The sequence below is a fragment of the Barbus barbus genome (genome assembly GCF_936440315.1).
Source record: "Barbus barbus genome assembly, chromosome: 16".
NCBI classification, from domain to species: Eukaryota; Metazoa; Chordata; class Actinopteri; order Cypriniformes; family Cyprinidae; genus Barbus; species Barbus barbus.
Window position 1 is genome coordinate 6634333 of NC_136744.1, and position 25701 is coordinate 6660033.

Genomic DNA, 25701 nt, shown 5'->3' on the forward strand with positions numbered 1-25701 from the left:
GCTCTTAATGCATCGTGTTTCCTTCAGGAGCATCAGTGGATGTTTGAACCTTTTTTAATGTTGTGTTTGAGTTCCTCAATCATCCTCAGCGTGAAAAGGTGGATCTCAAAATCATACAGTCACTGCTGGAAAGGGATCAAATATGCAAAAGATGTTGGAAAACTGAAGATTCTGCAGGACCTGGATTTTTCTGAAGAACAGTGCTCAGTTTAACTGTTCAGAACAAACAAGGGACTCATGAACAACCATCACAAAACAAAAAAACAGTCGTAGATCATCCAGGTAACCACACACAGTATTAAAAACCAAGGGTTCCCAAACTTTTGAATGGGGTTATTTTAATAATTTCAGCAATTTTTTTGTGTTGTGGACTAAATGTAAACATCTTTTATTGAAAATATCTTACTCAGGACAGTACTAAATAAAAAATAACATGCATTTTGTATGATCTCTCTTATTTTGTTAAAATTATTCACATTTTCACAGATTCTGCAAGGGTTACCCAAACTTTCGCATGCCACTGTATCTGTCTCTCTCTCGCTCTCTCTCTCTGTCTGTCTGTCTCTCCATCCGTCCGTCTGTCTGTCTATCATCTATCTATCTCTCTGTCTGTCTATCTATCTATCCTGTAATCATGCACCTACATTTTCTTAATATTATTTTTGTCCACGGGCTCTAGTAATTTTAGACAGGCTCTACAGAGCACTTAAAGTAGTTTAGTAGTTTAACCTACTTTGCAACCTTTTCGATGCAAATTTGAAACATTTTTATATGGATCCGGGTCAGACACTGGCTTATCAGATCATTGCATTCTGCACACATTTTTATGAAAGAGTTCGTTAGTCATGACCATGTGACACTAATGTTGGCATAAATGCCCTCCTTTGCCCTCAAAATGGCCTTAATTCTTCTTGGCATAGATTTAACAAGGTGCTGGAAACCTTAATCACAGATTTTGATCTACTGTCATGATAGCATCATCCACCACATCCCAAAGCTGCTCTATTGGATTGAGATCTAGTGACTGTGAAGGCCATTTATATAATCAACTCATTGTCATGTTCAAGAAACCAGTTTGAGAAATTTTGAGCTTTGTGGCATTATCCTGCTGGAAGTAGACATTAAGATGGGTACGCTGTGGCCATAAGAGGATAGACATGGTTAGCAACTGTACTCAGACAGGCTGTGGAGCTCACGCAATTGATACTAAAGAGCCCCAAGTGTACCAAGAAGGTATCCCCCACACACACCAGCAACCTGAACCATTGATACAAGGCAGGGTGGATCCATGATTTCATGTCATTTAGGCCAAATTATAACCCTACCATCCGAATTTCACAGCAAAATTTAGACCTCTGCCTCAAGCTTCGAGGTGTTGTGCATACCTGTTATCACAAGCGTTTTTTTGTTGTTATTTTATTTTTGAGTTGCCTTTCTATCAGCCATTCAACCAGTCTGGCCATTCTCCTCTGACCTCTGGCATCAACAAGGCATTTTCAGATAGAACTGCCACTCACTGGATATGTTCTCTTTTTCACACCATTCCCTATAAACCCTAGAGATGGTTGTCTACATGCCTAAATGCACTGAGTTGCTGCTATGAAATCACTTATTTTTGGTCTTATTGATGGCTTATTAGATAGTTGCATTAACGAGCAGTTGAACAGGTGTACTGTTCAGAGCATCTGCTATGTGCAGTATTAATACAAAGTACTGTAGGTATTGTTTAATCACTTTAATTGGAGTCTAAATTCCAAGTATTAAACATATGATGCCTCTGATCACAAATAAGGACAACAGCTTTTCTTTATTTTCTCTTTACAAGAATCCTTTAAATAAAAAGCTCACATGTAAAAGACAACATAATGAGAGAGCAGGAAACCCTCACCCCCAACCATAGCTTTAAATAGCAGGAATCAGACTGCACCATAATGGCTGGTTAAATATGGATTAGGAAAAAAAGATTGCATGCATCTTTCTCATCTCTCATAAAATATCATTGTATTTCTATGCACTTCGCCTTCCGTTCAAGATTTCTCTATCGAATCCTTTGCAACTGTGAATATATATATATATAAAAAAATAATAGAAAAAAATAAATAAAATTATGCAACAAGATCTAAAAACAGAAGTGTTGTGTGACGTCACTCAGTAACTGACAGTTTGTGAGGACAATCGGTCCAATCAGAGCACTCTCATGGAGTGCAAACATCCAGCTGCATTTAATGTCAACAGGGTTTTTGAAGAATAATTATTAGTAACAGAATCCTTAAGGAATCCATACGTATTCTGAATAAACCATTCTAATATTAGCAGGTCATATAAACTGTAACACTTAGCAAAAATGATTAAGACAAGTGTAGAGTGAATGGGATAGTGTCTCTCATAATAGTATGAGCCAAAATTAAGTGAAGCCGTCTAGACCTAAGAACATCCTTTTAGGTCTGTATGACAGCGTCAGGAACAACATATGCAAACTGATACAAACTGAGCTCAGGCCCAAGGTGCTCAACAGAGACTGCCCCATGATTTTGTTTTGCCCTGACCCTACACATGTACACCAGCCTCACTGGACTGTGTGACCAATCCCAGAAGACAAATATATAATCACTGTGACTGTACAACTGCAGCTATAGACTTGATGGTGGCATTTACAAAAGCATTTGCAACAATGGGAACATCTCTGGCCACTCTCATGATGGGTGGGATGTTGGGTCCTTCCAAGGTATCCAGAATACCTGCAAACAGAAAAACACAACAATGACAAAGCCTGTAACACAGTAAGCACAGTAGCCTGATAGCATAAGCTTTTGATAGTCGCTCACTAACTTTTAGACATTTCACAATTTTTGAGGGGAACTTGTTACTAACACTAAAAGGTCATACCAGTTGGACTTGCAATGCGTGACAAAAATGTTGCGATAGCAGTGGTTATATTATATTCAGTGGACAGGATTGCTTTCCATTATTTAAAGGGGTCATATGATGCGATTTCAAGTTTTTCTTCCTCTTTGGAGTGTTACAAGCTGTTTGTGCTTAGATAAGATCCCTGAAGTGCAAAGACTAAAGTCTCTAAACCAAAGAGATATTCTTTATGAAAGTTAAGACTCGACCACACCCCCCTAAAACGGCTCATTTAAACACGCCCCCACACGTCTACATCACAGTGTGGGGAGATTTGCAAAACACCGCCCAAATGTATACGCAAAGAAAGAAGGCAAAACTATTATTCTCGCTGTTGTATTGTTGCTGCCGCCGGCGCCATGTCGTGGAGACGCTGTGTTTCGTTGTGAAAGCAAAAGTACTTTGTTTGGGCTTCCAAAAGAGGACACAACTAGAAATCAGTGGTTAAGTTATATTCACCACGCTGTTCCAGAACAGTTCAACCCAAATATTAGAGTGTGTGCAGTGCATTTTTACGGAGGACTATTTCCTGAACCTGGAAGAGTAGCCTACATAAAGTTGAGACATGTTTTTTTCAAAGTTGAACTTAAAATAATTTTAAATGGCTTTCTAAATATCTGACTCTCTTTTGCGATACGCGAGTGCAACGGTGATAGACGTCCCTCTAGAGTCTAGAAAATGCGCAAAATATGCTTTCTGTGTGAACGGCTTGGTTTCAGTTTTGACGTAAACAACATAATCTCGGCATTTATGTTCTCTTTTTCCGCAGTATTTTGAATGAACAAAGTCTCCAGTGGGTTCAACTGGATCGGCTAAAACAAAAAGGGCAATAAAATGCAATGACACATTACATCGTTTTCGCATCTTGTGCGCTACTGATAAGGCTGCCTGTCGCACACCTAAAATTGTGAATGTGGATTTTTATTTTAAATTTGACGAATGTTTGAAATTCGAATTTTTTTTGACAGCCCTACTAGTGCTTGTTTGTCGTTTCTCCGATCACAAATACAGAAATGGTAATGTATACACAGCGCAACGCGTAAAAAGACAGTATAAGTCATTATAATAAGTAATTATGTCCCCACTGGATGCAACAAATGCCTAGTTTATAATGGGTTTTATTGATTTTGTGACACGGCATCACAATACAGTAAGGGGCGTAACATTTGCGTCACACGCTTGAGGTATTCGGCCAATCACAACGCACTGGATAGCTGGCCAATCAGAGCTCACCTCGCTTCTCAGAACGATGAGCTTTGTAAAAATCGACACGTTTCAGAAAGGCGGAGCACAGAGGAGCAACAATAATATACAGTCTGTGGAAAATAATGTGTTTTTTGAACATTAAACCACAAACACATTGCATTACACCAAATACACAAATTACTGTTCTTTTTAGCAACGTCATATGACCCCTTTAAATGAGAAGGCAACAAATATATGTAGAATAATGCAGATATAAGACTTTGGTCATACTGCTTAACCACAGGTAAGAAATACAAGTCAGACAAATTAAAGTTTTCAAACTGGCCTCATTCTGATGGGCTAAAAATAAAAAGGACCAAAAACACATACTGTAGGTGTTTAACTGTCTGTAAAATTAGATTTAAGAGGGAATTTCAATTACTAAAGGTCACAATAATGCCTTGAAGACATTCTCGTGCACCATCTCTTTCCTTACATTGTTGCTCTAAACTGGGGATGGCACACTTATATTAACTTGTTAATTGTATCAATTCGTTTGAATAATTATAGACCTTCAGTGAAGTATTTTAACAATCCTGTTCCTTTAGGATTTCCTTAAGATAGTATTTTGGATTGAACTGCACTTGTCACGAGAATGATATATTGAATATTTAATATATATTAGACTGTGCTGCAGATGCAAAGTAGTAATACTGCAATTATTAATGCAATTTTTATTTGGACATTAACATTTCCTAAAGGAGCTTATATCATTAAACTAATTTAAAATTCTTCTTTGTCTAGTAATTTGCATAATAAGACTATTAATACTTTCTTTTGCATCATCACTCAAAAATACTCATGCATTAAAAATTTTTACAAAATGTTTTGCATAAAAATATGTGTATGCAAATATTGCAATTTATTTCTATGTATTATTTTAGTGCATATGCATGAATAATAATACACTAACATAATAGATGTTTCCTTGTGTTCATTAAACAGTGAAAAGTGTTGTTTTTGTGATAATATTTACTCAATTTTAATAGTGTTTTAATTCTTCATGGAATTAAAATGTCAAATTTATTTTGTGAAATAAAATGCATTTAATTTTTTTTGCTGTATCACCCAGCTCTCCTTGCGCTCAGGCTCATGTCTTACCTTCAACCATCTTATGGTAAGCAAAGTGCAGATAGAGCAGAAAGAGCATGTGAAGAGCAGCCAGGGTTCCACACAAGATGAGGCGAGGAGTCTGACCAACAGTACGGGAAATCAGCACAGCCACCTGTGACAAAGACAACAAAGCAATGAAGGCAAAGCTGGATATAGTGACTACACATACATGCATAATCTTAGCCCTTGTTCATTTTTCCTTTACCATGCGTAGAGTAGAGAGTCCTCCAATCACCAGCCAGAGAATGTAGAAGAGCGAGTGGAAGTGGACATTGTAAGTGATGAAAAGGATCATACAGTGGCCAAAGAGACCATAACCCTGAAAACAAAGATAATATGAGACACTTCTAAACACTAAACTAAACAGCCCTAGCATGAAGTGAGCATGTCATATACTCTCTTCATGGGTAATGCGAGGTACTTACTAGCAAAGACAACATCTGCAGCATGGTAATCTGAGCGTTGCACAGGTAAGCAAGGAAATAGATGAAGGAGGACACTCCCAGCCAATATCCAAAACAGGTTCCAATGGCAGTTCCCATCAGCGTACCCTCTCTCTGTTTCAAACAAACCAACAATAAGATTCAATCAATAAAAAACAATAATAATAATGACATTTCTCACTGACTTACAATGACAGTTCCTGATGTCTTCATGCCATGGAGCAGTATAGCCACCATCGTAAACACCAGCATCATTGGTCCATACAGCTCTCCAGCAACTTTCTGGGTTTAAAAGACGAAAAAAAAGAAGAAAAACAATTCTAACATCTGCTGTTTTAAATCTGCGCACAGTTTGGTCCCGTTTTTGGCTTTTCAAAAAGCTCAAAACTAAAATGTGCTATGAGACGAGGAAAGACATGCAGTTAAGCAAAATACTAAATAGAAAAAGTAAATAAATCAATTTGTTTACTTTATCAACTTACTTAACTAGTAAGTTGATAAAGCTATTTAAACGCTTCGTTTTATGATCAAAGCTCTCTAGTTTTAATTGTGGGATCAAAACATATAATGCAATGATAATACAGTGATTAAAGAGATGAACAAATAAACATTATTCAAAAGCCCGATGATCATATTTCATTTTACTTTAAAAAAAAAAAGAAAAAAAAAAGATGGATAATCAAGTAAAAAGTTGCTTCAGTCCAGAAAGTGTTCAACTTGAAATAATACTAATAATGTAACAGTTAGGCCTATTTCTACGTTTACTTTAAAAACCTGTAAAAATTTTACAGCAATAAGATGTGTACCACAACATTTTTTAATTATGCTAAAAGACTCAGAAAACATAGATTGTGTACAACAAGTTTTGATTAAGTTGATCATTTAGAGGCCTTAGAAATGTGTGTTTCAAATACAATACAGTGGGCTTTATAAGAACAATAATATTCATCTCTCTTGCTCAAGGATGCCAGACACCTGCTCTTGCCAATACAATTAAACTGTTGCTTATTGCTTACAGCTATAATGATGAAGTGTCTTACCTGTGGAAAGTTGATCATTCGGACTGGGATCAAGGATTCAACCAACCTGTGGATCAAGCAGTTGGTGAATTGAGTCAGAATCAGTGATGATGCTGCAGCAGACACTGAGAAAGCCTGACATGCATCTTACCTGTTTCTGACTTGATTAGGCTCCACATCAAAGTACGGCCGGAGAATGTCAATATTGGCATAGAGATTAAATGCTTTTGAGGCCTGCCTCTTTCCTGCCTCCCATACCTGTGTGGATACAAGATGCATTAGTACTCTTATCTCCACAAAGCTAAACAGAACGATTCAAAGGAAAGTTAGACACTTTCCAAAATGAAAATTGTGAGATTTCACAGTAGAATGTGTCCTCCACATCCATTTCATGTGAATCATACGTCAAACAAGTCCCTAGCCCGCTCTCTAGCTCACCTCGTCTGCAACCTGTCTGCCCAACTGTCCCTTCAAGCCCTTCATCCCGAGGAACTCTCCGTATTCTCCGTTGTCCTCCTCCGTAGCTGCTGCCTCGGCCGTCACCTCCTCCTCATCCTTCATACGCTGATGCATCTCCCCCATATCCTCAAAGCTGGAACCAGAGGTGTCATCCATATTCTCCATGTCTATCACTGCTGAACCGCTGCCCTGGGGTCAGTCACATGAAAGAACAAACGCAGTGTTTAAAAAAGTCTCAACGTATATATATATATATATATATATTTAAACGAAACCAATTGCACATTTTTAATATGTTACAGAATGTAATTATGTAGCATATCGTGAATGCTAAACTAAATAATGTTGTTAACCACAACAGTTATATCACAGTTTCGAGTCGTTAGCTTATTATATTTGACGAAACCTAATTGAAACAACTCATTTTGTACTTAATTGTACAGTTAAAGATACAGTTAGTATATTTTAGTGTGCTAAAGAGGAACTATTGCAAGTATAATTCAGGTACACTTTAAATATTCAGCATTTAAAGCCTGATATTATTCAAAGATCATGCAATCCTCATCAAAAGTGACATTAAAACACATTTTAGACTTAATATTAATATGCCAAGTAAAGTTTAATTATAATTTTGATATCAGTAAGTCTCAAGTTATCTCTCAGTAAACATTTTAATAGATTTGAACTATACTTAGTATGAAATAAATGTATTACTATATATATTATGTATTACCAATTTCAAGCATTCGAGGTCAGGCTAGGAAAAGCACACTAAGCTTTATTAACGTTACATATTAAATATGATGAGCTGAGGTGAATTACCTGGATAATATTGTCATCAAAACTACCCCATGGTTCCGTGTTCGTGCTTCCTTGTGAGGCCATTGTTTTGCACAGGTACAAGAACACAATTTCAAGATGCTACTGTCTATAGTTTGATTCTGGTGCTCATTGTAGTTTAGCATGAATGGTTTATGCGGATTGTTTTGCTAGCTGTAAAGCGCTGGAGTCAAATCTTGACGTAATGACGACAAAACGTCTGACGCTACTTCCGCTAAACGCAAATAAAAGCGCAGATCAAAACTAGAATACTAGTTTTATATTTTATATAATAATATTTTCATATTAACTCGTATTTAACCACATAGGTATTAATTACTTACAAAACTTTGTCGTTTTAAAGTGACAACGTCGAGCAATGCCATGTCAAAATAAAAGTCGTGTGGTATTTTGTGATATTATTTGATATTGTGAAATACAGTGTTTCTTATTTGCTTACCTTTCTGAAATAAAAATTAAACTAAACCGGAGTGGGTAGGAGATTGCATATTTTCGAACAAACAGATTTAATTAACAAAATGTTAATGCTCAGCATTTAACTTCTTGCTCCAGGCAGGTATCTCGTGTTTGCAAAGTTATATTAAAATCTCTGAAATCTTTGTATTTAGATTCCCTTTTTTTAATCTTAATAAATCCGTGAGATGGTTATTATTACGGGCCACAAGAGGTAGCACTAAGAACAAAAACTGAGATGGTTATAATATCGCGAGATCTTGGTCTGATTTGCCAAATCTCGTTTGACATTAGCCTCGCTGGTAGCCTTGCGCGTGAAGCAACGCGGCACTGCTTTCTCGCATAACCCTATTATGTCAACATCACCTTCGTTTCCATACAAGGTTACCAGCTATTCCAGGTATGTACACATCGAGTCTCTACAATGATATATTTGTTTTGAAAAATAATTTCGCTTTTAGCTAATGCGGCGTCACAATGCTAATCTGGGTCAGGGTGAGTGCACGAGCTCACTGTATTTGTAACATATCAGGCTTTGTTACAGTGATATATTTAAGATCTTGACCGATGTATACTTAATCTGAGAATCGTTTTAAAATATATATATATATATGATTTGATAGTTCACTGTGTCCTCGGCAGTGTGGCTCATAAAGGGGGCTACAGACGGGCGATCGGTAGGATATGTTTTCAGTGTCCGCTTTAGATATTCAGTCTCGGTTTTATGTAGCTTTTTATGCAATTCTCATATTTTGATAAAGTGTAAGCTTTGCATGTATTCAATATTATCAGTCAAGGGTTAGATTTTCGTCATTGCAAGTAGTTCCAGGTTACTTAAAGTTAGTGGACTGCAGATATAGAAAAGTCACTGTTATAAAAACATGAAGAGGGAGTTTGAAGACTTTCACCTACATCTAAACATTGCTTCATTCTCAAATGGGGTTTTATTTGTTGACATACACGTTGTCTTTGCTGTATCTTAATTTTAACTTTCAGTATTTGTTTATAGAGTATTATATGTGATTTTCACTATTACATACATTATCTCTAGTGAAATAACTAACTCCCATAAAGTAAGATATGGTGATTAAATGTGCCTCATAATGCCAGTTTGGGCATTTTCACATCCTGAACTGTGATACTAGAGAGGTGTATGCCTTTGTAAATCTGCCAACTCTTGGATGAAGTTCACGCTTTAGGTCTGAAATCAGCGTTTTTGCTGTTATTTTTAAAGAAGTGTAAGCATTTAGCTGAAGTTTCAGTTTTATATTGCTTATTAAATAGTTGCAATCATCAAGCAGGGGGCGTGGTGTATTTTAGTTTGTGCTGTGTGTGTGTTTTGGGGTCGCTTCTGGAAGTCACCGAGTGCGTGTCGTGTGTCGCGCGCCCCTGTGAGTGGGCCCTTGTGGGCAGAGGAAAGATAAAGCCTGAAAACAATTAGACTTTCTTCTGATCACAGTACACGAACTAATCAGCACTCTTGGGTATCGCTTGATTGACAAGGCGAGGTAGGATCCGAATTTATAGTTTGACTTGACGTTTTAAGTAAACCTCGATTAGATGTAAACGAAATGGCTTTTCATTTCATGACGTATTGTTGCATTATTACCGGTATGCGTGGCTTTACGTACACTATACATAAAGTAGGCTACCATGGTGTTACTATTGGTTTTTTGACATGCATTATGGTATTTTCTTAAATACTATGGTATTTGAATACGGTAATTACTCTATTCTGATATTGCCATCCAATGCAACCACTGTAAGTTACCTTAGTCGTGCCACATTTGTTGTGCATGTGCATGCATTTTAATAAATCTCAGAGAGATTTGTAAAAATGTATTTGTCAGATTAAGTTGTTTTAATTGAAATGTCCAGATATGGTCTTGTTTCCTGCTCCTCTGGTGGTTTATAAGCCATGCATGCTGTCAGGATGGGAAGCTTTAGATCTGTGGAGAGACTGGGCTTTTGTTCTGTCCAATGCATGCTGCATGCAGATGTTGCTGTTTTTGTGCTCCTCAAAGATGTTTCTGAATTCTGTTATTGGCTGTCATTGCATAAAATGTTTTTATTGTTGCACTGTCAGCCAGTCATTAGGTTTTTATTTTTTTAGATTAAAATAATAGCTGTCTGATCTAAGATGCAGCTGTTGTTCTAATAGGGCCTTTTCTTTCTTTTTTTTTTTTTGCCCCCAACCCCCTTTGCCTGGGACAAGTTTAATTTTTGTTTTGCATGAACTAAGGAATCTAAGAATGTTGCCCTTGAGACTTTGTCAGCTGTATATAGTGCGATACCTCACGTGTTTGGCAGGCACATATCATTACTGACACACTGAGACGTTCACAGGATGTCAGAGAGGCCCTGAGTTCACAGGAAAAAGGCCACAGCTGAAGTAGTCTGATACGGGTTTTATACTAGCAGTAAAAGTTTGCACTGTCAAACTCATTTCTAATGAGTATCTTCAACACCAGATTATAAAAACTGTCACTAAAACTGGAAAAACAATGTTTGGGATGCTTTATGTGATGTGCTTTGAGTTCACTTTTCTAAAAATAAAGTTCTAATCAAAATGCTATTTATTTGAAGAAATTAATTCAAGATTTATATTGATCTGCAAAAATATTGCAAGTAGTTATGCGTAATCCTTTGGATCAAAAGATTAAGATTATGAAAGACTAAATTGGTCAAGTGTATCTGAACTTTTGATTGGTGCTCTATACAACAGAATTTAATTATAGAAAATAAAACTTGTATAAAATAATGGAAATTACATTATTTTATACAATATTTACTTAATATTCATAAAACTGGATGATAATTGTTTCTCAGTCAAACTATAATTATTTTCCAAGGTGCATTTTATTTGACAAATATTGCCGTCATAAACTATTTTTAAATGTAAACAAATTGAAGAGGAAAACTGAAATGCAGTTATGCCATATTTAAAATAAATAATCATTTACTTACCCTCATGTCGTTCCAAACCTGTATGAATTTATTTCTTCTGTGGAACGTCATAGTTTAATTTTTTATTATTATTATTATTATTAACATCAATTGTATCCCAAAACCTTTTGGTTGGTAACATTTCAAATGATGGTCATGTCCGGGTGAACACTGCGTGGAAGCAGTCATTCGAGAATAGAGGACAAAACAATTGATTTGAGCTGGTGTGCTTGTTTGTCCGCAGCATGTCACCCGTGGGGCAGAAAGAGAAGGCTGCCCTCAGGCAGTGCATTCAGGCCCGGGCCCAGCTGGATGAGGCTATCGTTGGGGTCATCAAAGCTGAAGTTCAGCTTAGGAGCAACTCCAGAGAGGTGAGATACAGCAGCTTTTTTTAATTTTATTTTTGTCCTGCGTGTTTTCGGTGTCATAAAGTAAAGATATGAAGTACTGGCCTATTTTTAATCTTTTATATCTATACTTGGCTCTTAAATCATGTGTTTAGTGTGACTTGGTTATAAACACCATTTATATTTTCTTACCGCCTTAATCTTTTCTAATGGGTGTGAACACTGACTGGCTTCATAATGTGCTTTAAGTTCATTTAGTGCACAATGAGATGTTATTTTCTTGTTTGTGTTATAAACATAAGAAAACATCCATGTATATGACATAATTTGTCACCTCACAAGCACAGGTAATAATTACTATTTAGATGAAGGTAAATAGGGCTTACTAGGCCACAGCTAAACAAGCTCAGATGCATTAACAATTGAGAAATTGTCTCAAAAATAGTTTGTAGGCAAGTATATAGGATTTACACTCATTCACTTAAGCTTTTTTGAGAAACCTCAATGGGTTTACCCATAATCTCTCAAAACAACTGCATGGATCAGAGTATAATACTGCTTCTGTGTTTTAAATGAATAAGGACCCTGTTTTTATTATTGTAGACCTCAGATTGTTGTAGGCTGTCCTTCAGTGGTTTAGGAGGAGGGCCGTCTTATTCACCACAGCAGGAGTTTTAAAAGCTGCTTGGCATCTGAGTGCTTGCATATCAAAGGTAGACGCGTCAGGACTCACACGTATGTGCCTCTGCTCACTCGCAGGTGAAGTCTCAGCTGCACAGCTGTATCAGTAGACATCTGGAGATCCTTCGCTCTCGTGAGGTCTGGCTGCTGGAGCAGATCGATCTGGTGGAGCAGCTCAAAGGAGAAACTTTACATCAGCAGCTACAGCAGCTGCATTTGGTGAGTTTAAAGGGATTTTACTGAGCATTTTCAGTTTGAAGAAGTACATCTGTACACAAGCCATCTGTCAGTCAGGAAAATTGAGCTGTTATTGCGGAAATACTGGTATCGTTTCTTTTTTTAAATTTTAGTATTGATTTATTGAGATCTATATCACAGAGCAACAAATCTGAGAAATGCAATCTAAATATTGACTCTGAATACTGAAACTAAAGGAGAAGTGAAGCTGTTCTGCTCGAGTTACTGTAAAGCTGTTCTTCTCTTACAGCTCAAAGGCCAGTTTGACATCCTCATTCATCAGCTGGAGTTTTCCAGTAGTAACAATCTCGCCACCCAGCTCACCAACTGCCTGGAAAAGTAAGAACCAGATCGACTTTTCTGGAATGATTTTTTGTGTATCTGCTCTAGTGTGTTAAATGACTGTTTACATGTCAAGATAGTCAACAGAGGTAATGTGGTGGTTTAAATCTCCCTGTGAATCTACAATCATTTTCAAGAACAAAAATGGCTATGTAGATGATGAAAATGTCTTGGATAATAATGGGTTTAAAACTCCACTTTTGTCATTCCAGGCTTTCTTCTCTCAATATGACTCCTGATGAAAGCCCAGAGATGAGTTTCCAAGCAGATGCACGCAGCTTGCGCCAGGCTATCACATCCTTTGGGACCATTTCTACCCAGGTTTGTGGAATTGCTGATTTGCAGACTTGGACATGAAGGCTTGTGGTTAATATAGATTGATGGCTGTAAAAAGCAAGAAATTCAGGAAAAAAAGCATATATTTATTTTAATAGTATGGCAAGGACTAAAACTCCAGTCAATCTCAATATCTTCAGCCTCTTATCAATATATATCTCAATATATTTATTTGAAGTGGCTTAAATTTATTTTTTGACTACATTTTGACCAAACCTCCTCCATGGCCAAGTAGATTCAAACTGTTTGATGCAAGAACTATAATACAGTCAAAAAAATAAATAAAATCAAAGCATGTTTTCAAAACTGTTTTCATTAGATGAAAATTTGAAACCATTTTGAAAATCTGAATTATTTGAATTGTTGTGGCACTGGTTGTGCTTGGTGTAGACATGGTGTGAGAATTTATTGAACATGTTCTGATAGAACATATGGTCCGTTTATTAACATAGGATTGAAATGTCCAGTTGACTTTTGACAGGATCACAGTGTTAGCTGGGGAGAGTGGAGCGTGTCAAAATACTGTGCGCTCATACCATTGCTATAAATAGACCTGTGCACCCTTACACAAAGCACCTGCATTCATAACTCTTCTCTGCTGCAGCACATGGAGACCTCAAACTGTTCTGAGAGATCATGGCTTCTCCAGGACTGCCCAGTTTCTTGCAAGAAACAGGTTTGTTTTTGATGTTACACATGGCTTGTGTAGATTCCTGCTTGTTAATTTGCATCCAAAGTTAAAAACCCATCTTGTTTACTTAGAAATTAGATCTTGAAAGGGCCACACCTCTGGCTGAGTGGCTTCTAGGAGACCGTTCAGTAAGCAGCGCTCCTGTTGAACAACACCCCAGCACAAATACCCAGGACTGGCTGCTTGTTTCCAAGGAATCTCAGGTAAACCGTTTTTTTTTTTTCTTCTCGTGCTATCATGAGAAGGTGATAGTCTGATATAAGAACAGATGTGTGATCCACTTGTCGAGAACCGTTGAATTATTCACTTGACTGTTGCTGAAGTGCTACTGCTGTTAAATTTGTCTTTAGGAAATGGCACACTGAGTTTTTAAAAAAAATTTATTTCCACTTTACAGGAAGAGCGACAGTTACCTGCCTTTGACTTCCAAAAAGCATGGGGCCATCTTCAAGACCTGGAGTTTTGGCTTGTGAAGGAGAAATTGCCAGTTCGTGAGCGAACCTCTAGCGGAAGCTCAACGTTCTCGATTGAGATGATTGAGGAAAGTGACCTAAATATGGATGAGCTGGAAGTGGAAGACCAGCAGGACAAATGGGATGACACTGAGGAAGAAGATCTCAGCAAGTGGCTCTTCAGCCCAAGCCCGGTCAAACAAGATAAAACCAGCCCGGTGTCAGATGCTGACCGCTTCAAGCAGATCATCAAACCCTTTTATGAGAGCTTCTCCTCCAGCGATTGGCTGCTTAAATCCGACTGCAACTCTTGCTGTGCCACACGCACCACTGCCGTGGAAATCGAGAACCTCGGAAAGCTCAAGTGCCTGAAGACTCCACCCTCATCCGCTGTCAGCACTCCAGTCACCAGTCCAGAACCCATGGAGATGTGGCTTCACAGGACCATCCCTATCGAGACCACCTGCAAAGCCAACGAGACCTGTGCCAGCTACGCTCAATGTGTCTGTGACGACAACTGTGGAAAAGAGGCCCTCAGTGCTTGGCTTGTCAAGAAAGAGGGTCGAGATAAGAATGGCGTTCCTGTCAATAAGAACACCACAAACAAAGCCTCCAGCCACCAGCAGGAGCAGCAGCAGAAGGTTCAAGCCATCCTAGAGGCGTGGCTGCACCCGAGCAACAGTGCCAAGTCCTCTTCCCTGTCGTCCCTCTCTGCCTGGCTGACCCCGTACACCAAAACCTCAAACTCTGAGAGCTCTGTCCAGGAGCCTTTGCAGAACTGGCTTTTGCCAGCGATGAAGCACATAAGCACAACCACTGAGACGCCAAATGAGCCAAAGAGCGAGAACACTAAAGAGCAAGACAGCAAAGACATCGAGGAGGACAAATGGCTTCTACGCAAACGGGCCAGTGCACAGGTGAGGCTGATATCGGTTGCTGCCCAGCTGCACAACATAAACATTAAAGGATTAGTTCACCCAAAAATGTAAATTGTCATTAATTACCTTCATGTTGTTCCAAACCCATATGACTTTTTCATCTTCTAAGTGCAAATAAAGGTAATTTTAATGAAACCTGAGAGATTTCTGTCCCTCCATTGAAACTTTACACAATCAAAACTTTGGCGCCAAAAAGTTCATAAAGATTCTGAAGAGACCCAATCGCTTTAGATGATTTACAGACTTAATTCAGAACTTTATTCATGTATAAACATTGATCAACACACATGTAGTGCACATCAAATATGGTAAACGCAAGCTCAACCACACTTGCTTGACTCAAAATTGGATTACTTATACAATGCCTTTATGAACTTTTTGAAGTGACAAAGTTTTGGTTGCTTGGACTTTCAATGAAGGAACAAGAAAGTGGCTAGCACAGTGAATCCAATACAGATTGGAAAAATCTACAAAAACACTTTTCTTGTATTTTATCAATTGCATTGTGCAAAAAGTGCAGTTAAAAACAAATGGACTCCAGTAAGCAGATGTTTTAGCACATTGCTATCTTCTGTGTTTTGAAGTCTTAAGGGTTTAGAATGACATGAATTGATGACAGAATTCATATTTTTGAGTGAACTGTCCCTTTAAGGAACCATCTAAGGATTTCCATCAATAGAATTAGGGTTTGAGAACGTCACTTAAAATTTGGTGCATTTCGTAAACATGATTTATTTCTTATACATTATTCATATATATTATATACATACACTTCATAGCTTGTTTTCCTGTGGTTTGTCCAGGAAAGGTTAGGCCTACCTACAGTATGTGACCTATTTTCTTGTATGAAGCTCAATGGGGACAAAGAGAAGTGGCTACATCAACCAGTTACACAGGTGAGAAACATTGACGTATGACAATTTTCTAAAAAAGTAGACCCTTTTTTGCGTTCAGAAGGAAGTAAAACTGTTTTCTCTTCTCTTTTTCAGATATGACTGCAACATCCATTGGCTTTTTGACTCTGGCGCTACTTAATCGCTGATGTTTTTTTCTTCAGTGCTCTTTAGGGATTCATTCTCTCTGTAATCTTCTTGATTGAAAGGGTGATCTGGACTAAAGGTCCTGTCCAGGAAGCAAAAAGGAAGATAAAACATAAATCTATATTAATTTTAATCACGCATTTGTTTTATTCATCTTCCAAAACTCAATCCTGCACATATGGAGGAAAACATGCTCTAAAGCAGAGAATGATTTCCTCCGTCAGTTCTGTGAATATTTATATAGAATTTTACTATTTTCTGAAGTATGGAATGGGCTTCCTTTGCCGTTTATTTTATCTCAATGATTATATTATAAACTTTAGTGGCATATAAAACGCCAGCTAAACATAGCATAACTTCTTTTATTGGAACCTCAAGAAATCTGATAACTCGTGCCTGACATTGAATGTGTAGCAATGTTGTTATCAGTCCACCTCCTGTATGAGTGGAAATCAATCCACTAAAGTTCAGCATTAATGCTGTGTCATGGGCTACAGCAGCCGATGTTTGTTGTGTGGTCTTTGTGTTAGGTTCAGAGTGTTGGTAAATGTTTAGCATAGAATCACTATAGTTCATTTTCAATTGAATTGCTCCTATAGTAACCACTGGTGCTGCTTGATGCCTCTGCTATGAACCACCCTGCCAACATATAAGGCATGATTTATGCATTGTACTTGCAGTGCAAAGGCTACAGGTGACACTCATTCAAAAATTAAACAGCTTTGTTTAGACAGAAAATTAAATTTAATCACAATGTCATCGCATGTACCAATCTTTATTTAGTAATGGACCAAGTACTTGGTACATAAACATTAACAGTCCAGAAATGTCATATTTGTCAGCATGTGCCAGTGTTGGACTGCAGTATTGCGCACATACACATATGTAGGTTAATTACAAATATTGCTTATATGATCTTTAATGCTTTGATCCTTGTCGACTGAATAAATTAAAGTATATAAATGTGTTTTCTGTCTTGAAGTGACTGATCTCAAGTGTCTGTGTCCTAACAAACAAAATGCCAGTCTATTCTCACAGAAAAAGGAACCTAAACTGAAAGAATAAAATGCATTTAATGTCATGTAAACCTCATCTCAACATTTTAGTGAACACTCGGCTAAATGCAGAACACACAAATTTAAAGAGACAATTTTTTAGCACCGATTTATTTAACTTTTAGCAACATTGATAACCATTTACTTCAAGTTACACATACATTCTGCCGATGGAATTGACAAGGCAATGTGCCCAAGTATCATTTCATACATTCATAATTATCAAATTACTACAAAGAATTAGAGTAAACACTCTTTATCCATTTCTAGTGCAATGTTTTTTGTTCAAACGTTTTTAAACGACTACTGTTGGTTAATTATAGACAGTAGTTTTGTATGATAGCCGAATGTATTACAAACACTGAAAACAAGCAATGACTTGCAGTATTTGGTAACGCCATTATAGATTATATATACACACACACATCTGATAATCTATCAGTTACATTAATACACTCATATGGACAGTAAAGTTTCACCTTTGTCTAAAATAAATTTAAATAACTAGTTTCAAACAATCCTCATATTTAATATTAAACGATATATATTTAGGAGATTGTCATGAATTTGAAGCCTCAAAGTGCGATTCGTTTCTTAGCTTTAAAGTTAATGCCATTAAATTTAGAAAGAAACAATTATGTTTGGTATTTAAAAAAAAATTAAACTGTCGATTTGTGGATTAATTTGTTGAGTGCCTTGACAGAAGCTTCAGTAGCGAGTAGGAGAGCTTCCCTTCAGATGGCCCCAGTTACTGTAGAGAGCATAGAGTCCAGAAAGCGTCAGCCCAACCAACCCACCCCGTGCTGCCCCCCGCAAACCTCCTGCAACAAAACAAACATGAATTTAGGAAACAAGTGAAAACAAGAAATGGCAGTTCCTCTAAATTTCTCTCTAGATGAACTTCTCTTCCTTAAGTTGCACTCATCACTCTCACTAAATTGTGTAATAACGCTTAACTTCTTAAGCCCCCTCTAGCAAAATGTCACAGAAGAACCTTTTTGTGTTCCTCAAAAAACCTTTCAGTGATCAGTTCTTAAAAGAACCTTTTTTCTTAGTCTGAAAAACATTTTAAAAACCCAAAGAAATGTATTTCACTATAAAGAACCTTTTAAGCAATGGAAAAGTTCCATGGATGCTAAAAGTTCTTCACGGAACCATCAATGCCAAAAACAGAACCTTCATTTTGATAAAGTGATCTAGTACAAGCTGTTGTTTAAATTCACAACGACCAAGACAAAATGATATAAAGACTCGTTTATTCCATCCAAGGCGTAATCATCATAGTATAATTTAAACTAGAATATTATTTTTGGTTCAGAACCAGTCAGATCTAGTCATTGACCTCCAGTGACATTCTCACAGATATCAGTGGTGTAAAACAGATAGAGAGGAGCTTAACTTCAGCCTGACCCAGAACATGGAGAAGAGCGATAGAGCTTTGAGAAGTGTGAGGACTCCACACCCAGCATGAGTTCAGGCTTGATATGAACTAGAGAATGTGAGTCAATGAGAGCCCACCCATCACACAGAGTCCACTGGAATGCTTCAAAATAATAAAGCACTGTCTCTTTAAAAAAAGGACTACACATGTGTTGCTGCACATCTACAAGGCTGTTTTTGTTTATATTAAACAGAAATGCCCCAAATATGCAGAAATGTTTTTACAGCACAATTATGATCAATGCATATTTCTGGTGAGCTTGTAAATATGTTGGAATATAGCCTGTGTGACACATGACTATGAAACGTGATATCACTAAAGTAATCTTGTGACCGTTTGAATGGCTTGGGACACACCGAACACAAACTGCATTGATGGCAAAACTCTTATCTGACACTTAACCCTGCCAAATGCTTTTCAGCAGAGTAGGCAATGTGCTGAATCACCTCAATGTGCAGGAACTTCCTTTCTAAGAACTCATTATTTTGTGACGTCCTAGTGAAAGACATTTACCTTGATATCTTGAGAACAACTCTTCTCTTCAAAATGCATTCATTCCACAGCTACAGGAAAACACCTGTAGGGTAATTCTGTATGGTACTTCCTTAAAGGAACAATGGCATTTTGGGTTTCTAACCAACCACCTAATGTCCTTCAATGAGTTTTTTTACTACAACATTCATTTTCTACATAGAGAAATTGTTTTTTTAACCATTCTCTATGGTTATGATTCTGTAAGGTAAAGGTAATTCTTTAAATATTTAAACATATTTCAAAATATACTTTATTCGTTTGATGCTAAAGCTGAATTTTTAGCATCAGTCTTCAGTGTCACATGATCCTTCTGAAATCATTATGATAAATATGCTGATTTGCTGCTCAAGAAACATTTCTGATGCTAAAATGCTAAAAACGGTTGTGCTGCGTAATGTTTATGGAAATGTTACGCTTGTTTGATCAGTCTGATACATCCTTACTGAATAAAAGTAATCATTTCTTTCAAGAAAAAACTCTTACTGTCCCCAAACTTTTGAATGGTAATGTATTTGTATCTAGAGAAATATTTTAGATATTTGTGATTTTATTCTTGTAACCAATCATATTTTAAAATCTATACATTTTTTATTTTTTACAGTCTTTTAAAGTATGCAATTCTCACTGCATCCGTAGTTTACTTTCTCTACAACACTGAAGAACATGGTCTTTGTCTTTTGTCCTGGATTTTCATACTTTTGTTTTGCTTTCAAATTTCACAATGTTGTGATTCGTGTGGGAGCTGATTGCCTATGAAGAAAATGAAAATATGGAAAAATATCTCCAAAATCAGTGTCATTGAAAAATGGATGCCCACTGTTGTACTATAATGTTGCAGCAAAATGTTAAAAGTCCAAATAATTTTGAGGCATGAAAATATATAAATAAATTATATTTTACAAACTCTAAAGTGACTACATATTGGTTAAGCATTATATAATAACATCTGTTAATTCTTATTAATTAGAGATTTTTTGAAAGCAAAATGCTTTTTTGTCATCAGTTTTAACAATTTCCCTTTTCTTCCACAGAAAAGGAAGTACATAACATTGCTGGATCGTCCCCTTAAGTCTGCTGACAAAAGGTATTTGTTCTTGCTTCTTAAAGATAATACAATGTGATAAACATATGATCTACCTGGAGATTTGTAGAGGACACCAGTCAGGGTTCCTGCAGCAATCGTGTTGAGGTCATCCTCTGCCCCTCTGGCTTTCTCGATGACCACCCCAAACACACTGTACAGCAGAGCTGAAGACATACAGTACACCACCAATATAAATCAATACACACATTCAACAGAGAGGTTAGTTGTCTGCATTATTATATGACTTCTAAATGAACAATACTGAAGCTCAAACTAAATAAAAATCCCCTTTTGTTTCAAATGAGCATTAACCTGACTACAAAGATGGATGAGATTCATTTTGAGGGGGAAGGAGCCTCTCACCTAATGAACCCAATGTGTTTGCCCATGTGGCACCTTGGCGGGTCACCATATTCAGGATCCTGAATGGGAGAGAAGGATGGAGATTAAGAGTTTAAAACAAAGTCACAATTGACCTAAATCACTAATGACTTCTGTTCTAAAACATCAAGCCATATACAGAAATTGAGAACACTATTAAAATACACAAGTAGGTCTAGGGAAACGGCCCCAGGGGCTCCATAAAATCACATTGGTCTATTAAAAGAAAGGCTTTTCTTTGAACATATAAACACATGCATATTTTTGCTTCATTGCACATGAATCAGTACCTGGACTTTCAAGGCTGACTCGTTCAATACAACTTCCTTGACCTGTGCCAGTCTTTAAGGAAATACATTTTGACAGGGTGATCATAACACTTTTTGCTGTCTTGCGCGTAACAGCAGTAGAGCGGCAGCCTTTGGCCCACTGTACTTGTTTAACTTGTAAAGAACTGCATGTGAACACGCTTTAATGCAGCCTTGACCACAGGTGTGTACACACAGATGTATTTGAGCTATTGATTTAAAACAGCTGTCACAACTTTACATAAAACATAATTTAAATGAAATTAAAAAATGTTTAAAATAGAGAGTTTTTTCATTGAAAATGTCAGTGTCAAGCAGTGTATCGCTATTTTCTGCGTTTAGTGATATTGAAGCAAAAAACTTTTAAGTAATCAAGCAGAATCTTGTTGAAAGTTGTTGCTCAAATCATTTATTCAGGTCTGTAACAGCTGCAAAAACACAAACATTGTGTACAAGTGTTGTAATATCAGGATCAAATTTGTGTCTTCATCACAAGTCTTGAAATCAGCTTGCAGTTTTTTTTAACTGAAGTATAGTACGTTTAGTGGCCACACTCTTACTAAACTGTAAAAAAAGATATTACCCCGCCCCCCCAACAAAAAAGGGTATATGTGTGTGTGTGTGTGTGTGTGTGTGTGTGATATACACACACACATAAATATATGTATAAATACATATAAATATATAATATATATGTATAAATGTATATAAAAAAACAAAAACAAAATGTATATATATTTTTTATATATATATATATATATATATATATATATATATATATATATATATATATATATATATATATATACACACACACACACAAATATGTGCATATATATACATGTATGTATGTATATATATATATATATATATATATGTATATGAGGGGTAAATATTTTGTCATATCAGCTTCACTTCACAGTCTATTGTAGATACAGGTTCAACATTCAACAAGCATTATAATAAGCACAAGTATATTATAAAATTCTACTTTAAATTCTACTTCTTTAAATATACTTTTGATTAAAAAAAAAAACTGTAAATGTTTTAAAACTTATGGCAAAAAGTCGAAATTGAGACAGAAATAACAACATCTCACAATTTTGACCTTTCACCTCAATTATGACTTTAAAAAAGACACTTTTTAAAACATTTGTAAATACAACTCTAAAAGATTACTTAAATGTACTTTTGATTTAAAAAATGTACTTTTGATTAAAAAAAATATATATATATTTTTCCTGGGTTTGCCTAAATCTAAAGTTTGCCCTGAAATCATTGTTTCAACACAATAAAAACTGTCCAGACATTTGTTTTATGTTAGTACTACAATATTGATTTTTGGCCTATACATCACCTTATAAACAATTTGGTCATGTCTGGATTTAAAAGGGTACATGCATCTTTTTCCCAACACAGAATTGATTTCATATAATTTGTTGTTTTGACATTCTTTCCATTTCTCTGTACTGCTAGATTAAGGGTTTGAGGTTCTGAAAGTGGGATTTGGCATTCATTGAAACAATAGCTTTTTTTTCTCTTGTTCTGTTTTCTTCTCCAATTTGTAACGTCACAACCAGTATGACCCCCCCCCCACACACAGCTGTCCGCACCACAATTTAAATTGTGAACAATTAAAAAATGCATGTGACTCTGGTTTTAGTGGAATGTGGTGCATCACCACAAACCAAAGGAAACTGAACTGCACAGTTTGGTTTATCTGCCTATTCATGACTCATGCTCCACTGACGTCACGGAATAACCCTATTGTGTGTTACCTGACCCCACCTTTACCAGGAAATTCACTTCTGCCGTTTCTGTTCCTATGAAAGGTATAATGCACACTGTAGTGAACACTGCCCTCTGCTGGTTAACCGTTTATGAGCGCATGCAAGGTGTAGAACAGTGGTTTCCAAACCTGTCCTGGGGGACCCCCTGCACTGCACATTTTGTATGTCTCCCTAATCAGACACATCCAGTTTAGCTCTAGCTGTCTCAACTAACGAGCTGATGAGTGGAATCAGGTGTGTTAGTTAAGGGAGACATACAAAAGATGTAGGGCAGAGGGGCCTTCAGGACAGGTTTGGGAACCACTGGTGCAGAATGAAGTAATACAGACCATCAATGCAGTGGAAAATCCCGTTTAACCTATCTGCGAAATGTCATTAAAGAGATAATATGGAAGCCCATTTACGCAAGAGCTGGGAAAAAAACGTTTTAGTAAATCATAATTATGACAGTCAGAATGACAAATGTTGGAGTTATGAGATACTAAACTGAGAAAAAAGATTAAATTATGACACACTAATTCAAAATTACGAGATAAAAATGACAAAAAGATGATTGTGAGAAATTATTAAATTTGACTTTTTAACTCATAATTTCTACATTTTATCTCATAATTTCAGGACATTCCAGTTTAGTGAGGTTTTATCCTTGTTAAATAAACATCAATAAATTTTTTTATATCTATATTTTATTTCTATATATTTTTTATATATTATAACTTTATATCATAATTTTTTCTCTTGTCTTAAAAAGTCAAAATTATGAGATACTAAGAAATGTGACTTTTCATCTTAATTATGAGATACATAACACAAATAACTATGATTTACTAAAGCATGATTTTATGTCTTGTGTGCCAGTCCATATGCAGATAGTTTATTATAGTAAACGTAACTGACAGCTTTCATAGCTACAATTACAGTACTCACTGTACATTGTGAGGTTTGGACCAAGCCATGTTTCTGGTTTCAGACAAGCCCATTCGAAGTCCATTTACAGCCCCAAACACAGCACCTGTATGAGTTGTAACGGTTTAGAAAATGTGAATTGCAAATATCATCCATATTAATTACAAACAAATGAATTTAAAAGCAAACAGAGGCTGTGTGATGCAGGAGAACATATGTGTGAGGAAGAAGAGATAAGTTACCTGTGATACAACATCCGCCAATAGTAAAAAAGGCCAGCTCAAAGCGTCCTCTTGTTTTGTTTGCTCCGGTGGGCAAAATGAACTCATCTGTATCCTGTGAGCACATGATCATTCATTAAATCTGATATATTACAAACATCTAAAGCACAGATCTGAGATCTCACCTGTATGAGATACCTGGGGTCCATATTAAGGTATGGAGAGAGGGGACTCATGCCTGTCACTGTTAAGAAAAACAGCTTTAGTAAGCGACTGAATCATAAGTACATTAGTAATATAGTATAGCAGACTTACATGGCACTCCAGAGAGCTCAGACTTTGAATACAGAGGCAGACCGAAGCCTCCTGCACTTTTTGAGCCTGGGCTGGATGGTCCTGATGGATCCTTATTATTATCCATGTCTAGATTCAGAGGTTCGTGCACCTTTTTACTCAGTTAAACATTTAAAGTTATGCCTAACTTATAGGAATAGTTCTGCGCGCTACTGTTAGCCAACAAACATCGGAAAAACAAATGTAATCTGTTCCCTGGTTAGCTTTAACTTAGCAGGTCAGTAGTAATAATAAGGTCAAATAAGGACTCTGACTGGCTAGCAATTAGTCTATTTTTTCAAAAACACAATCAAATGGTATAATTATTCGATATTTTCACTCGTGCCATTTTTGCTACCGCTGCATGGCGACGCTTAACCCGAAGCTCCTCTTGTTTGCCGTAAAGTACGCTGTTTTTGCGACAGCAACTACTTCTGGCCAGATAAACACACACGGAAAGTGAAACTAAAGCGAATTAATTCGGAGATTTGCTGATAAATTGTTTTTAATTAATAACGCAAATAAAAAATAATAATAAAAAAAAATAATGCATGGAATTTATATATCTATCACTGTGTATATGAAACCTGTTACTGAAACGTTTTCGATGGAATTTCATAGTTTAAGCTAAACGCTTTTTATTTATTTCGCTTTGTATAAATGTCTAGCGTTGAATTTGTTCTTTTTACAACTTTAGGAAGATGATCAATTGCAAACATTATTTTTTGTTTATTTAAAGAATGATTAATTATTGAGGAAGAGGAATATACATAAAAAGGCTCCAGGCCCTCTTTTTTTAATTTTACACATTATTATTAAAAAATAATTTCAGTAGTTAAGTAAAACAACATATTTTATCTTTTTACCTACTCTGGCATTTATTATTATTATTGTGCTTTTTTTTTTTTTTTTTTTAGTATATTGTGTGATTTCATTACTGTTGCTCTTTTTGTGTCGCTTAATACGAGATATCAAATCAATATAAATTAAATTAAACGAGCAACATTTTAATTATTTTTTTCTTGAAACACAATTTACAGTCCTTTAGAATTATTTGGAGTATGTCACATTTCCAAAAACATTTTTATTCATCTGTTATGAGCAGTGTTTATTATGTTTGCAGTGTAAAAATGCGGAAGTGCATCCATATGGTAGACGAATC

At 36.3% G+C, this 25701-nt stretch overlaps 3 protein-coding genes across 4 annotated transcripts; 1 reads left to right on the forward strand and 2 right to left on the reverse strand.

Moving 5' to 3' along the window:
- Positions 1-1789: 1789 nt before the first annotated feature.
- LOC306882828 (protein YIPF3-like) lies at positions 1790-8206 on the reverse strand. The gene is made up of 9 exons (XM_079437758.1): positions 8006-8206; positions 7163-7372; positions 6876-6982; positions 6746-6791; positions 5895-5987; positions 5688-5819; positions 5468-5581; positions 5251-5374; positions 1790-2738 (listed from the first exon to the last, which is right to left on the reverse strand). Exons 1-9 carry the CDS (start codon positions 8066-8068, stop codon positions 2608-2610), a joined length of 1020 nt encoding a protein of 339 aa, XP_079293884.1. The 5' UTR covers positions 8069-8206; the 3' UTR covers positions 1790-2607.
- A 543-nt stretch (positions 8207-8749) lies between these two features.
- Positions 8750-17464, forward strand: LOC306882822 (nuclear receptor coactivator 4-like). Of its 2 annotated transcripts, none has more exons than XM_079437743.1 (10): positions 8750-8876; positions 11667-11793; positions 12529-12669; positions 12938-13026; positions 13242-13350; positions 13970-14041; positions 14128-14259; positions 14454-15425; positions 16250-16342; positions 16436-17464. In XM_079437743.1, exons 1-10 carry the CDS (start codon positions 8830-8832, stop codon positions 16439-16441), a joined length of 1788 nt encoding a protein of 595 aa, XP_079293869.1. In that variant the 5' UTR covers positions 8750-8829; the 3' UTR covers positions 16442-17464. The 2 variants fall into 2 exon arrangements, with proteins under 2 accessions (XP_079293869.1, XP_079293870.1); XM_079437744.1 differs by lacking the exon at positions 8750-8876 and adding an exon at positions 9824-9984.
- Positions 17215-24941, reverse strand: LOC306882829 (mitochondrial import inner membrane translocase subunit Tim23-like). Its single transcript, XM_079437759.1, has 7 exons — positions 24522-24941; positions 24392-24450; positions 24228-24321; positions 24007-24091; positions 20964-21022; positions 20654-20764; positions 17215-18362 (listed from the first exon to the last, which is right to left on the reverse strand). Exons 1-7 carry the CDS (start codon positions 24625-24627, stop codon positions 18250-18252), a joined length of 627 nt encoding a protein of 208 aa, XP_079293885.1. The 5' UTR covers positions 24628-24941; the 3' UTR covers positions 17215-18249.
- Positions 24942-25701: the final 760 nt, after the last annotated feature.

Coding starts and splice junctions, on each gene's coding strand:
- LOC306882829 (XM_079437759.1), bottom strand. CDS start 24,627: ATGGATAATAATAAGGATCCATCAGGACCATCCAGCCCAGGCTCAAAA. Junction 24,451..24,521: donor TGAGCTCTCTGGAGTGCCAT/GTAAGTCTGCTA, acceptor TTTTCTTAACAG/TGACAGGCATGAGTCCCCTC. Junction 20,765..20,963: donor AAACACATTGGGTTCATTAG/GTGAGAGGCTCC, acceptor GTATGTCTTCAG/CTCTGCTGTACAGTGTGTTT.
- LOC306882822 (XM_079437743.1), top strand. CDS start 8,830: ATGTCAACATCACCTTCGTTTCCATACAAGGTTACCAGCTATTCCAG. Junction 11,794..12,528: donor TTAGGAGCAACTCCAGAGAG/GTGAGATACAGC, acceptor GCTCACTCGCAG/GTGAAGTCTCAGCTGCACAG. Junction 14,042..14,127: donor CAGTTTCTTGCAAGAAACAG/GTTTGTTTTTGA, acceptor TTGTTTACTTAG/AAATTAGATCTTGAAAGGGC.
- LOC306882828 (XM_079437758.1), bottom strand. CDS start 8,068: ATGGCCTCACAAGGAAGCACGAACACGGAACCATGGGGTAGTTTTGAT. Junction 5,988..6,745: donor GAATGATCAACTTTCCACAG/GTAAGACACTTC, acceptor TTTTAAACCCAG/AAAGTTGCTGGAGAGCTGTA. Junction 5,820..5,894: donor AGACATCAGGAACTGTCATT/GTAAGTCAGTGA, acceptor TGTTTGAAACAG/AGAGAGGGTACGCTGATGGG.